The sequence below is a fragment of the Mustela lutreola genome, chromosome 11 (assembly GCF_030435805.1).
Source record: "Mustela lutreola isolate mMusLut2 chromosome 11, mMusLut2.pri, whole genome shotgun sequence".
Taxonomy (NCBI): Eukaryota; Metazoa; Chordata; class Mammalia; order Carnivora; family Mustelidae; genus Mustela; species Mustela lutreola.
This window is the reverse complement of record NC_081300.1, coordinates 11092715-11106902: the sequence shown is the minus strand read 5'-3', so window position 1 is coordinate 11106902 and position 14188 is coordinate 11092715. Positions and strand designations below refer to the sequence as shown.

Genomic DNA, 14188 nt, shown 5'->3' with positions numbered 1-14188 from the left:
AGAGATAAAATTTAATGATTGTATAAGAAAGTTGAAGAGAGAATTTAAGGACAAAACTTGATGTTTCTAGTATGAGTAACTGGATGAATAATTGTGTCATTTCTTTAGAATGGGAGTGTGCAGATGATTAATATGGTTTTGAATAATAAGAGGTGCTTGTGATATCTGGGTAATAACATCTAGGAGGTCATGAATAAGGAATAGCAGCTCCAGGCAGAGGTCTAGAGTACAGACTTAGGTCTGGGAAGCATTACCATCTGCATGATAATTAAAACTAAAGGAACACTTGAGAGCATCACTAAAGCATGTATATAAAGTAAGGGGAAGTGGTGCCTCGCTGGCTCAGTCAGTGGAACATGCAATTCATGATCTCATGGTCATGAGTTCAAGCCCCGTGTTAGGCACAGAGATCACTTAAAAGGCATAATAAAGTGAGGGGAAGAATGCTTTCGACATTACGTGGCGAAACTGAAAATTTTAAGTCAGCAGGGCAGGGAAAGATTCAGAGAAGGGAAATTGTTTTTTCTTTTAGGTGGAGTATTTTAAGAGAGTTTATAAATAATTGATCAACAAAGCAAACTTATAAATATATTTGGATCAATAAAAGAAAAGGAATTGCATGTATTATCAATAGCGGAGAGAACTGGTGGATCCTGGAATCTATTTTAGATAATAAATACAGGATATAAACCAATAAGGAGTGATTAGAAAAGTCAAAGGCCCGGAATTCAAAGAAATTCGCACGTCTAGATATGACCCCTCTCTCGCTGTTTCATTTGCTCATTTCGAGTCTATTTTGGTTCATTTTCACTGGAGGTGCTGCCATCACATATCAGAACCTAAAACCACCAAACTTTCATTCTGTTTCTCTCCACAGCTGTGTCAGCTCTTCATTGCCACTTAACAAATCACCCCCCCAAAAGATGACTTTAAACAACACTATTTGTTTACATCATGATTTTGTGGGTGAACAATTTGGTGGGCGTTCAGCCGGCTGACTTTTCTGCTGGTCCTAGGTAGGCTTGCACATGGATCAGTGGTCAGCTCCTGGTCAACTCGGCGGCTCTGCCTCTGCGTGGAGGTAGCTGGTTATCTGCTGGCACCAGGGGGTATACAAATGTGTCTCATAGCATCCAGTTGCTAACTTGGGTTTGTTCCAAGAATGGTGAGAACAGAAGCTACAAGGTCTCTTGAAGCCGATATCCAGAATGGGCACATCTCTGCTGCCCCATTACATTCATCAAAGCAAGAGAGGCCCCCTCAGGTTTGAGAAGAGAGTGAAAAGAGAGGAGCTGTACAATACTGTGGATGCTGGGAAAGTAGAAAAAAAGACTTTGAGTCCCAGCTGTGCTCCAAAGAAACTAAAAAGTCTTCAGGTTACACATTATATGGAATGGCAAAAGTAAGACAGAATCTTAGGTCAGCTGACTGTAGACTATAGTCTTCTGTCCTGTTTCAGCGTTGCTCACAAAATAATTGTGTGGATCAAAATAAATTAATAATTAAATAAAAAATGAAATAAATTAATATCTGCTGCTGTTTGATAAAAGCTCCCAGGAAAATAGGAGCTAAACTGCCTTTGGGTCATAATCTGGATTCAGCCTGCCTGAAAAGGTGTGAGACTTTTCTACAGGAAGTCACTGGGTCTAGTCAATGGTGCATGCTGGGAAATAGGGGCCTCTGCCTGAGCTGTTGTGTGATCTTCGTTTTAGACACTGGGCAGGAATAGAGTCATTTGGAAGGCTTGTTTTCTATTTTCTGCTTGTGAATAAAAAAAGCCTACTGAATTCACAGTAGGAGGTGGTGGTGCACAGAATCATGTGCCCCCTCCCCCATCCCTGAGATATCCATGTACTAATCCCTGGAACCTGTGAGCAATTTACCTTACATGACAAAAGGAATATTGCAGACGTGATTACGTTAAGGGGCTTGAGATGCAGAGATTGTCATGGATTATCTCCTAGGGCTCAGGGTAATCTCAAGGTCCTTACATGAGGGATGCAGGAAGATTCAGTCGGAAGAGTAGAGACCTGGTAACAGAACCAGAGGAAGATAGAAGGAGTGGCTGTGAGCCAGGACTACAGGTGGCTCCTGGAAGCTGGCATGATTCTTCCCTGAAGCCTTGGGAAGGAGCATAGCCCTGTCAACACCTTGATTCTGACCTCTGAATCCCAAAATGGTAAAACAATAAATTGATGGGTTTTTTTAATCCACTACATTTGTGGTGGTTTGCTACTGCAGCAGTAGGAAATTAATACAGAAGTCCTAGTTGAACATTTCTGTGAGCTGGACAGCTAATCCAGACAACAGAACATGAACAAGAAAGCCAGACATTAATTAACTAGGTATGGATAAGAATCTGGGTAATTGCTGATTTAGGCGTTCCGTTCTCAAGTTGGAAGACTATGTGATGGCAGTAGACAGTCTGGTGATGAGAGCCCTCAATTTCTCTCTCACCACTGCGGTGTGGACTGCTTATTTCCTACATCAGTTTGACATGGTTTAATCCCACTTTCTTCCTTTGTCATCATACTGAGATTCACTACTACTCTTTTTGTTTGTTTTAGGTTATCGGATTCCTACGTCCAATTCATTCTTAGTTTGTGAGAACAGAGACACTGAGGCCACCCTGTGTGATTATGAGCTAGGAACTCAGTCTGTCCTTGGCTCAGTTTCCAGATTTGTCAGAAAGATCTGTTAAGAGCTATATTATCTTAACAGTATTATCTTGTGAGAACCAATGAGTTGTAGCAGTTAATAAATTAATATTGTAAATGCATTGAATGATAACCTACATATGGGAAGGACTATATAAATGTGCATTGTTAATGGGGAATACATTTAGCAGTTTATGGTTCTGCCTCTTTGTAGATAAGTTCAACTAAAAATCTGAAACATATATGCATTTAGTTGACGGGTCTTCGAATTTTTTTTAAGTTAGAAAATACCAAATTCAGTCTGAAGTCAGATGAGACAGAGGGATGTTGAGTTAAGAGCTAGAGTGTATGGATGGGGTGGGGGATAACAGCATTATCTAAAGGCAAAGTAAATTTTCTTGTATCTTCATGACAGGAGGTAGTTTTACAACTTGGAGCAAGACTCAGGCTGAAGGTTGGCCCCTACTCTCCACAGCAGCTCACAGGTAGAGGCTCTGTCTTCCTTGATGATGACATTTCAAAGAAATGACTCCCCTGTTTCTTGAGGAAGACATTCCTAGGCTGTAAAAATGACAAAAAACTTTTTTTAAAAAAAAATTCCATCTCAAAGGGGCAGAGAATGAACTTACAATACATGCTCTCTATACTAACTGCTCTAAGAAATGGTAGGTCAGGGGCCAAGAGCAGGAGCAGAAGCCTGTCTAAATTTAGGCAAGTGGGGGAAACCTTAAGGCTTTCTCAGGCACAACCCAGGGAAGGGAGAAGACAAAGGCAGTCGCATAGTTGCACATAATGAAGGGATGCTTTGCTTTTGAAAAATAGTTGGGGGAATCACTTTAGAACTCTTGTTATTGTATTTAAATGTACAAAATTATTCTAGCAGAGAGAGCTTTGAGCTCAAGATTGTAGGTCACTTTTAAGGTTCTGGACAGTAGATTTATGTAGAGTAAAATAATTGCAAAGGGAAAATTGTAATTGAGGATTATTTTCCCATAGGTATGGCCTCATTTAAGCCCATTTACTTAATGGGGAAAAGATGTGTGTTAGTTTGATCAACAAGGAGGGAAGATATTGAAAGCAACAGAATATACTTTGATCCAAAAGATAGCTGGAATCTCTAGAAAAAGAAGTGTTCTTAAAAATGACAATAGTCTTAGTGCTTTTATATAAAATCAACATTAAACATAGACACTAAATATAGAGTCAGGCACGTGTGTGTGTGTGTGCGCACACTCTCTCTCTCTCTCTCTCTCTCTCATCAGCCCTTTTGGTACGATGCCATGGTTAGAAGAGCAGAATGAACAATTTCCAAAAGAAGAGTTTAACTTGGATCCATTCCTAAACATCAACACAAGCATTGCCCAAAAGTGCAAGATCTAAAAGGAGGCCACTGAGCTTAATGAGAGCACATTTGGCTGGAGACCAGAAGCCAAGAGATATGGAGAAAGAAAAATGCAGTGCAGTGATTTTATTAAATGGATTCAAGATGCCGTTTTCACTTAGGTTTTACTATTTAAAAGGCTAAAAATGGCAGGGACAACTATGCATATCCCACTATTAATGATAGTTGGGGTGTTTGTTTTGTTTTGTTTGTTTGTTTTTAATTCAAGCCACCATATTATAAACTGACTGCTGAAGATATAGGCCTAGGTGTCATGGGGGAAACATAGGGGAAGAAGGGGTGGTTTTAACTTTCATTTGATTTGCTTACAATCTAGCAGGAAGTAATGGCACTAAGAATAATGTAATAGTAACAGAGTGAATATTTATATAACAGTTACTCTGTCAGTCAATGTTCTAAGTGTTTTAAATTTAGGAATACTTTATAGCAAACCTATATGTTGGTGAGGTGGGCAGTACCTAAATGTGATAATGCCATATAATAAAAGACCCTAATTGCTCTTGGATTCTGCTTTTTATAGCAGGAAGGGAATGGGTGGTGGGTGGACATGGCCTTGACTTCACATAGTGTGTCTTCCCCCTCTACACATGTAACTTTGGACTTTCCCTGGAACTCTCTGCTGTTTGATTTTCACATCCATTAATAATACCAGCTTTGCATCTTTTAAAATGCGTGTTAAAGATGTGTGTAAAACGTCATTTATGGTTAGCTTTCCATTTAAAGAAGTTTTATTATCCGTTAGGCAAGGGGATTATGGGAACATTAATAAAGAAGGTGATGGTGGGTCTCCATATTTCAGTACGACAAATGGAAGACAAAATCACATGAAAGCAGGACCATCAGGTGATAAGAACTGGACGACAGTGTGCTCCTTATAGTGAAGAGTTCATTTTAATTGTGCTGAAAGGGATAGGAGGAAGAAGGGTGAGCATCTAATCTGGAAAAATAAGCTTATTATCTTGGGCTCCTTAGATCAGGGGTTGACAAACAACTGCCTGTTTCTGTACAGCTCAAGGACTATGGATGGTTTTATATTTTTAAATGATTGAAAAAATGGGAGGAAGACGGATGTTGTGTGATACGTGGAAGTTACGTAGAACATGCGTTTCATTGCCTGTACGTGAAGCATTATTGGCACATGGCCACACTAATTCATTTACAGGTGGCAGAGAATGTACAACCTGCAAAGCCCAATTATTTAGTATCTTTCCTTACAGGAAAAGGTTGTTCACCCCTAACTTAGTTACAGTGCTTATTTTTTAAATTGTTTTATTTTAATTCTAGCATAGTTAACATAGCATTGTACTGGTTTCAGGTGCACAGTACAGTGGCACAGCGGTTTTGTGTGTTATTCAGTTCTCATCAAGGACGTGACCTCTTTCCTCATCCCCCTCACCTGTTTCACCCATCCCGCACCTGCCTCCCCTGTGTGGACCCTCAGTTTGTAGTTTTGGTTTTTTTTGTTTGTTTGTTTTGTTTTGTTTTGTTTTAGATTTTTTTTTTTTTAAGATTTTATTTATTTATTTGACAGAGAAATCACAAGTAGACGGAGAGGCAGGCAGAGAGAGAGGGAAGCAGGCTCCCTGCTGAGCAGAGAGCCCGATGTGGGGCTCGATCCCAGGACCCTGAGATGAGATCATGACCTGAGCCGAAGGCAGCGGCTTAACCCACTGAGCCACCCAGGCGCCCTGTAGTTTTGTTTTTTGTTTGTTTTTTTTTAATCCTGCCGTTCATCATTTCTGATGGCAAAAAATGTAAACAGCCCTATTTTGTAGTCTAGGAATATATACCAAACAAGCCGCTTCTCTCTTTCACAGTCTCTGACATGCATGTTGCTGGACAGATGAAACACACCTTGTTCAGGTCTCAGAATGGCTCTGTGGCATCCCTGGCTTGGGTCTCATGACTCCCGTTTGAATCCAGGTTCTCATTCACCCTACCTACTGCTTGCTATTGTGGGCCACAGGGTGAAGAGTGTTTTGGTTTCCTTTCCAATTATATATCATCTCCAGTGACATGTAGTTCCACTATGGGATAGAATCTGTTTAGACATTACCTTTTACTTTGTGTTTCCTCAGTTGTTATTTTAACTTTCTTTTCCCCCAAGTAAAACTCCGTTCATTAAATCTAATAGTTATAGAACGTATTGCTTAGATAGAAGTCAATAAGAAAGAGAAATAGAATTAAAATTTTATTGCAAAAGCTTTCTCTTCAATGTGGTTAACAACCCTATCTGTCACACCACACCCCTCTTTGAAAACTAGATGTCTGGCTGATTCTGATTTGCCCTGAAAATCATTTTGTGTAGCAATTTCTTTTGTCTGTAATCTTGATTCATAGCCTTTCATATGAATTATTTTATTGCTCTATTTTCATAATAGCTCTTAGGCAACCAATCATCATGCAAGATATTGTGTTTCATTATGACTCAGTGGCATCCAGATGTCTATACCTCATGTTGTTGCCTTTTAGACATATTAAAAAAAAATTTTCCCATAAAATAGTTGCATTCATTTGTGCAGTAAATTTTAAAGTTTTCTTCATATGCCAGTCAAACTTTTACTTGAATACAGAAATACTTGTTATCCCTTTTGATAGAGCTGAATGAATATCTTAAAAGTGGTTGTGGTTTTGAATTGATTTAAAAGGAGATGGTAAACAGGATTTTTAAGACATTCTGTGATAAACAGAAACACACTATATAAAAGTAAGTTTTCTCTTATTGGCCAGTTTTATAAGTAATTTAAGAACAAAGTACACAGGTTACTATCCAAGCTATGTGTGTGTTTAGAGTAAGTGAATGCACTTAGGTAAATATATATATATTTTTATTCTTAACAATACCCAAATTAAATATTGGATTACATGTATGGACACCACACAATGTTAACACGGAGGTCAGCCTTCTTACAAGAGGCTTTGCATCACAATTACCCAATGAGCCTTTTAAAAATACATACGCTTCATCGTGGCTCTGCTGAATCCGAATCTTTGAAGGGGAACAGGTGTGTCAGAAAACCCCTGGGTAGTTCGGATCCCCACATTTGGTTGAGAACCATTGGTCAGGAAACATTTTTAGGTAATAGAAAAAAAAGGTAGCATCATCAAAACATCAGTGAATTTGTTGATAAGTTGGTCTTTAGGGCACTGTGTACCACGTGCCCCTGTATTTTCAGATGAAATCTCAGAATGAATTAAAACTGCCTTTTCCTGTAGCAATTCTAAGAAGTCTTTTGTGGTAAAGAAAACCAATATACTTGACTGTTCCTTCCCCCACTCCCTCCTTTTGGTGATCAGGATTCCCTGGGGCAAATACATAGTTCAATTTTAAGGCTGTGTGTCCTGGTTATCTGTGGTCTAGTTCTTTCTAATTCAACAAGAATTTATTGGGTCCCCTTCTATCTACTGAGTTCATAATGGGCCCTGGGAATGCTAGTAATTAACAAAACAGTCTGGAGCTTACAGTCTATTGGATGAGACAGATGTGAACCAGTAAAAATTTCAGTAAGTGCTCCCTGATCTAGATATTGTAAACCTATTTTTGAGTATTGATTTATATATTTTCCCCTCAGTATTAACCAGAGATGAGCCATGGAAATGTTTTATGTAACATATAACTGCAAACACACACATATCTATATTTATTTTGTATGTACATGGGTTTCTGTGTGTACATGTTATGTTTTATATCAACAGTACAGATATATATCCTGCTTGTCATATAGACATATATGCAGTGTATATATACATATAGTGTGTGTATCTATATATCCTATTTTCTATTTATACGACTACATTGTTTATTTTAGTCAGCATCACACCTTTGGGGAAGGCTTGGAATATATGCTTTCCCACATACATGCACACACCTGCCCATGCACATGAGATGAAGTTGGATTCCAATTCTCAATATTACATTTTAACTCCTTTTCTCTAATACATATTTGTGATGTAACCATTAGGTAAAAATTACAATTAAGTAAACCATGCTTTATATTTGGTAGCATTTCGGGCCATTTCTTTACTTTTTTAAAAAGGGATATTTTTGTTTTATCTCCTTGAGTGCAAGGAATATTTGGGCATAGTTTTTCAGTGGTGAGATTGAGCTTGAAAGTCATAAAAATCTGTGACTCTTTATTTGCAAATAAGAGAAAGCGTTTCTCTTTCTCTTCTCTTCCTTGAAAAAGAGAGGCATTTTTATTGTCACAAACAACTTCAGCATATTGTGTATGTAATTCTTTTTTTTTTTTTCACAGATGGTGCTTTCCTAGGACAACATTTAATTGCCCTTACAACTTTTTAAAGCTACCAAATGGTTTAACTGGGGTCACTGTTTTTGAGTTAAGTGTTGGCATGCTAATCATCTTGGAAAGTTGCAGGACTATTTTGGAATGTAACTCTCAGCCATCAGACACAGAGACACAGAGTATACTGGTAGAGGAATTGTGGAGAAAGAAACAATGGGTGCTTCTTCGAGAACTGGCTGTGTTTTCAAATGGCACAACATTCAACATCACACCTATACTGTGTGGCTGCCTTGGACCACCTAACAGCTCAGGATTGTAATGGAGTCCCTGAAATCAATAAAGATGACCTTTTAAATGAGAAATCCAGTGGAAAGTTATATTTTTCTTTCTTTTTAATGCACACCCTGGATAGTGCAGTTAAATTACATGGTTGAAGGATATTATATTGATGTCCCTGTTGGAAAGAGTTTTCAATCTTATCAGTTGTCTTTCAAATAATATTCTAAAGACTTGCATTTGCCCATGCAATGTACAGCAGCAGAGTGGATTAAGTTAGCTCCAAAGCACTTACCATTGTCTATGAGCCAGAAAAACCACAAGCATTCTGATTGGCATTATTATTTATTATTTGTGAATGCTGATGGTGCATTTTCATGGCGGAGTCCTTTCTATGCTTATTGGCATTCATAAATGAAAAGGCTCTGCTTAGCTGACTATTTAATTGGTAATTCAATTTCCCTAATAACTTTCTTTACAGGACCTGGATTTTGAAGCCAAAACAAGTTACACACTCCGGATAGAAGCTGCAAACAAAGATGCCGACCCTCGCTTTCTAAGCCTGGGACCATTCAGCGACACGACAACGGTGAAGATAATTGTGGAGGATGTGGACGAGCCCCCCGTGTTTTCCTCACCTTTGTACCCCATGGAGGTGTCAGAAGCTACCCAAGTTGGAAATATCATTGGCACTGTAGCAGCTCATGACCCAGATTCTTCCAACAGCCCTGTGAGGTAAAAAGCTCATTTCTCTTCTTTCTGGCAGTTTGCAACAATGTGCTTTATTCACAACTAGCAGGTTTCTATATTATGATGCTCTTGATTCATAGCAAATGAAGACCAGTTTTGTCTCCGTATTGAGCCATAGCAGCGGAAGTGAAACAGGATCAGAACAACTCGACATTTTACTAATTTAAAAATGTTTCACCTGATTATCCAAGGCCATTATCATGTAGCGATATTCTTAGGCACTCATTATCATCCACAAGCCATAGCTGATGTTCCTATTGAACCAATTATCCTGAGCTCTTTCAAAGCCAACTGTGTTCAAAGATGAAGTGATGCATGTCCTAGTTGTAAGATACAGACATATATGAGAAAGCTAATTTTATAAACAATTAAAATTAGGGATTAAATTTTAAACAAATCATATTTTTTACACACTGACCTATTTGGATAGCATATTTTTTAAGTTTATTATTTCCACTTACAAAAAAAAAATACTGTATCTATATATAAGGACTATTTTTCAAATGTCTTATCAGTAGTCCTGTACCAAGACGAGACACATGGTTCTAAGCAACCGATCTCTTTATGACCAACAGAAAGGTGATAGGTAAGCCTTAGAATACCACAACAGTTTCACACTTTCAGTTTTACTTCTAAGGTACAACGTAATATTGACATGAATGTTTTTGCGTATGTATGTGTTAGTATGTGTGTGCACATGAGACATCTTTTTAGGTGAATAGTCTATAGAGAATATACTTGAAATCACTTTGTATTACATGTCTTAATTTGTACTCATAAGTAAAACTTTAATGGGACATTTTGAATTTTGAGTACAAAGTTTAATAAAGTACAAAAATCACTGGATGTTTTATATTCAGATATATTCAATTAAAAGCTAGCCACAGCTTTTTAGATTTAACTGCTATCTAGCAATGCTGAGTGCTTTTGAGGTAACTTCTGAGCTAAGTTTGGACACTGACAACAAAACATTATGAAAAGTATTTGTAATTTAGACAATAATTCTTAGTTAAGAAAAGCATAATCTTTTACCTTCCTAAAATAATAAACTTATTTAGGCATATGTAACTGCTCTGCTTTGCTTCTCTTTTGCCTGACATTAGTATCATAGTCTATGAAGAATTTGCATAAAATAATTGTTCAGAAATGAAGTCATACTCATCATTTCCCTATGTGATAAATTCAGGTTATATGGGTGGCTGTATTATTTTTAACAGAGTGATCATAAATTACTCCTAAGAATATAAGCTTCCATGTGATAGAACATTTGAAAGTCACAAATGTACCAGAGAGAACAAGCCTTCCCCTTCTCCCTGTCGTAGCCCAGCCTTCATCGTCAAAACAGGTTCCTGGCTTAAGCTCAGCTCCATCCAGTGAGTCTTGCTGACTTGCGAACACTTGGATTTGGGTTTTGTTATAGCATCACATCTCTTACTGAAACACGTTAAGTCTCCTCCCCTTATGATCAGACACAACGTGATTGTATGCATAGATCAGCTATTGGGAATAGTCTGACTTCTGCTTAAATCATTTCATTTCATGGGGAAAAAGAGAATTTTTTCATGAAATTGGGGATATAAAAAAAGGAGACACTGATCCGTAACATAATTGAGTACTTGAATGAGAGAAGATAAGAAATCTTGTTTCTTCTTTTTCCTTTACCCATTTCCTGTGCTTCATCCTGTGAAAGCCTCTGACATAAATATTTCACTTTTTGTAGTATTTTATTTGAAACAATGCAGCATTATATAATAATGTGGGGAGGAAGGAAGAGAAGGACCAAGCAGCTAAGTGCCTTGAGTTAGAGATGAAGTGGCCTCCTGGTCTCCTCTCTGATGCACAGAGATGGAAGGGTCATGTGTGAACTCCCTTGATTTTGGACATAAAGATCTCTGTGGCTTTTGTCAATGAAAGAAGCTGAAAGAAAAATTTATTTTTACCTCATTTTCATTTTCTTAATGCTAATGAAGGTGATCTGAAAAGTTCAAGTTAGTACTAACTTATGTCAGATTTTTAAACTTTTTTAAAAAGATTTTATTTATTATTTATTTGACAGACAGAGAACACAAGTAGGCAGAGAGGCAAGGCAGAGAGAGAGAGAAGAGGAAGCAGGCTCCCCGCTGAACAGAGAGCCCAATGCGGGGCTCGATCCCAGGACCCTGGGATCATCACCCGAGTAGAAGACAGAGGTTTAACCCACTGAGCCACCCAGGTGCCCCATTATATCAGTTTTTGAGCCCAAGTCTCACAATTAAAGGTACAACCTTTGTTCAAAGGGACTAAAATATTGTTGGTGTGTGTGTATATATATTCCTTTTTTTTTTTAATTAATTTCATGACTTAGTATTTACTACTTGTATTCTTGAAACATTTTTAAAAAATATTTTATTTATTTATTTATTTGACACAGAGAGAGAGAGAGATCATAAGTAGGCAGAGAGAGAGAAGGGGAAGCAGGCTCCCCACCAAGCAGAGAGCCTGATGTGGGACTCGATCCCAGGACCCTGAGATCATGTCTGGAGCCGAAGGCAGCAGCTTAACCCACTGAGCCACCCAGGCACCCTCTTGAAACATTTTTATACTATTTTTTTAAGGTCACTCAGTCATTCATGGCTGATTTTTTTTTTCTGGGTTTATCTTTGATATATTTCTCCTTTTGTATTTATTTGTGATATTGTTTAGGAGGCCAGGTTCCTCGTCTTCTAGTTTGATGAGTAGGTATGCATGCCTGCACATTTTCTAGAAGACTGGTTCTCTTTTCTCAGCACTGCTATTTGCCGAGTGACCTAGGGGATGCCCTTTAGCCAGCTAAGTTTCTGTCTGCCCAGTAAAAAGGAAAGGCACACTCTATCCCTGATTTATCCCAAGTTTTTAAAAAATTAAATGATAAAGGGAAAGTAACTAATGATTTTTAAGTGAGAATCATGACTTAAGTATTAGAAAGTATTATCATTGTGCATTGCTATTATTATAGTTTATTGGGTTTCATCCCGTTTTTGTTTCAAGGTCAGTAAGTCAGCAAAAGGAGGCATACTTTACAAGCAACTGTATTGGCGATCTGTATTGTGTTTTGTATTCACTTATATTCCAAAATATAGATGATATTATGTAGTTTAATGGATACAAATATGTGCTTGCATTGGGCATTCAAGTACCTATCAAAATGTAAGCTCTCCTTCAACAAAGGCCAGTGGATGGGCAAGGGGACATGGTCTGCTGAGATCCTAAGATGAATGAATTTCCAAATTGAGATAGAAACCACAGAGTCTTAGGGCTATGAGTTTTATGCTCACATCTTTAGAAATATTGGGATTCTTAGAGGAATGGAAAAGTAGTATTTGTTTCATTGTAATGGCTTAAAATTAGGCCAATAGTATTTGAATTGTAAACCAGGATGGGAAGTTGGATAATTAATATTTAAATTTATTGACTTTTTTTTGTAGTATAATATTAAAATTGAGCATATGCTATTTATTTATTTTTTTTGAGCATATGCTATTTATAATTGGAATGTTTACCAATATGTGGAGTGAGAGACTAGAATTCTAGAAAGAAATACATTTACTTTTCTCCAGAAAAGCAAAATTGAGATCCTTTTCTCATATGATCTCTGACTTGCTCAGCACTTTTTATTTTTACCTACTTTTGATGCCAGCCAAAGCTATGAGTAACTCTTCTCTGTGCCTCTGCCCTTCCTTTAAAAGAGGACTGAGGCACCTATGTCATCATAAAGCATTTTGGCCACCAAGAAGCATAGTAGCAGTAGGTGGAAAGATTAAACAAACTCAGAGCTCGATGCTTAGCCAGAATATAATGCCATTGTGAGCTGTTATATCTTCACGATCGCTTGTCTAGCATCCAGGTGTGTTATGTCTCCCACCGTGTCATATATACATTATCTTCCTCTTCCCATATAGAAACTGGAAGCCAAAAGTGGGAATTAGATGGTAGTTGAGATTACTTAGCCAGGAAAAAAAATGAGAAGAGGAGGCTCTTTCTAAAGCAAAAGTAGGTAATTGAGATCTCACGATCTTTGGGCTACCTTTATGTTTTCGTAGTTGCTTAATGTTTCATGTAAATATTTACCCCAAATAATATCAAATATCAGGGCTTAGCTATTGAACTTCGAAGGATGGGTCATGTTCTGCTGATGATTTTGATCGTCTTTCTAAGGGGTAGAAAGTTCCCACCTGTGTTTCTCATCGGTGAGGACAGACACTGTGGGAGCAGCCTAGAGTCTAGAGCACTCTTCATTCCTCATGTCAGCGCTGGGAGACGGAGCAGTGCAACAACACACGTTTATTAAGAACCTGCTTTGGGCCCAGTGCTGTGGAGAATATTGACAGGAAAAACAGAGATGAATAAAACATGTCCTCTGACCTCAAGGAACTTACAATCTGCTTGAAGACATAAGATCCCAGAAAAGTTAAACACAGCAAGGGGAGAAAGCATCAGAACTATAACATGGCCAATTGTGAGATAAATTGCAATCACTCGAAGCTCACTGGACAGGAGGCTTCATTTGAAGGAGAGAGAGCATCAACAGGGCTTTGAGGGGTGGCACGATTTGGACAAACCAAGAAAACATTATGCAAAGTCTGTTTATGTTTTATTTAGTTATAGCCTAAGAGTCTAGTGCTGTTTTATGAAATCAGCAGATTGGCTTCCATAGACAGCACAAGCCCAAAATCCCTATGCTAAAAATAGCCAATGGATTGAAACATGATATTACTACAAATAAGATCAGATGTGAAGAGGGTTTCATAAAAATTAATGGGGATGATTTTCAGCATTTCCAGCAATTTAAATACAGAACTACATTTGTATTTATGCTCAAGGATACCACAATAATAATA

General features: G+C 37.9%; 1 protein-coding gene across 1 annotated transcript in view; it reads left to right on the top strand.

The window, feature by feature from the left end:
- Positions 1 to 14188, top strand: part of CDH7 (cadherin 7) — a 119387-nt gene that overhangs the window by 72175 nt on the left and 33024 nt on the right. The window contains exon 7 of the mRNA XM_059140328.1: positions 9064 to 9317. Coding sequence (XP_058996311.1) covers positions 9064 to 9317 — 254 coding nt within the window. The remainder of the gene's footprint in view (positions 1 to 9063; positions 9318 to 14188) is intronic.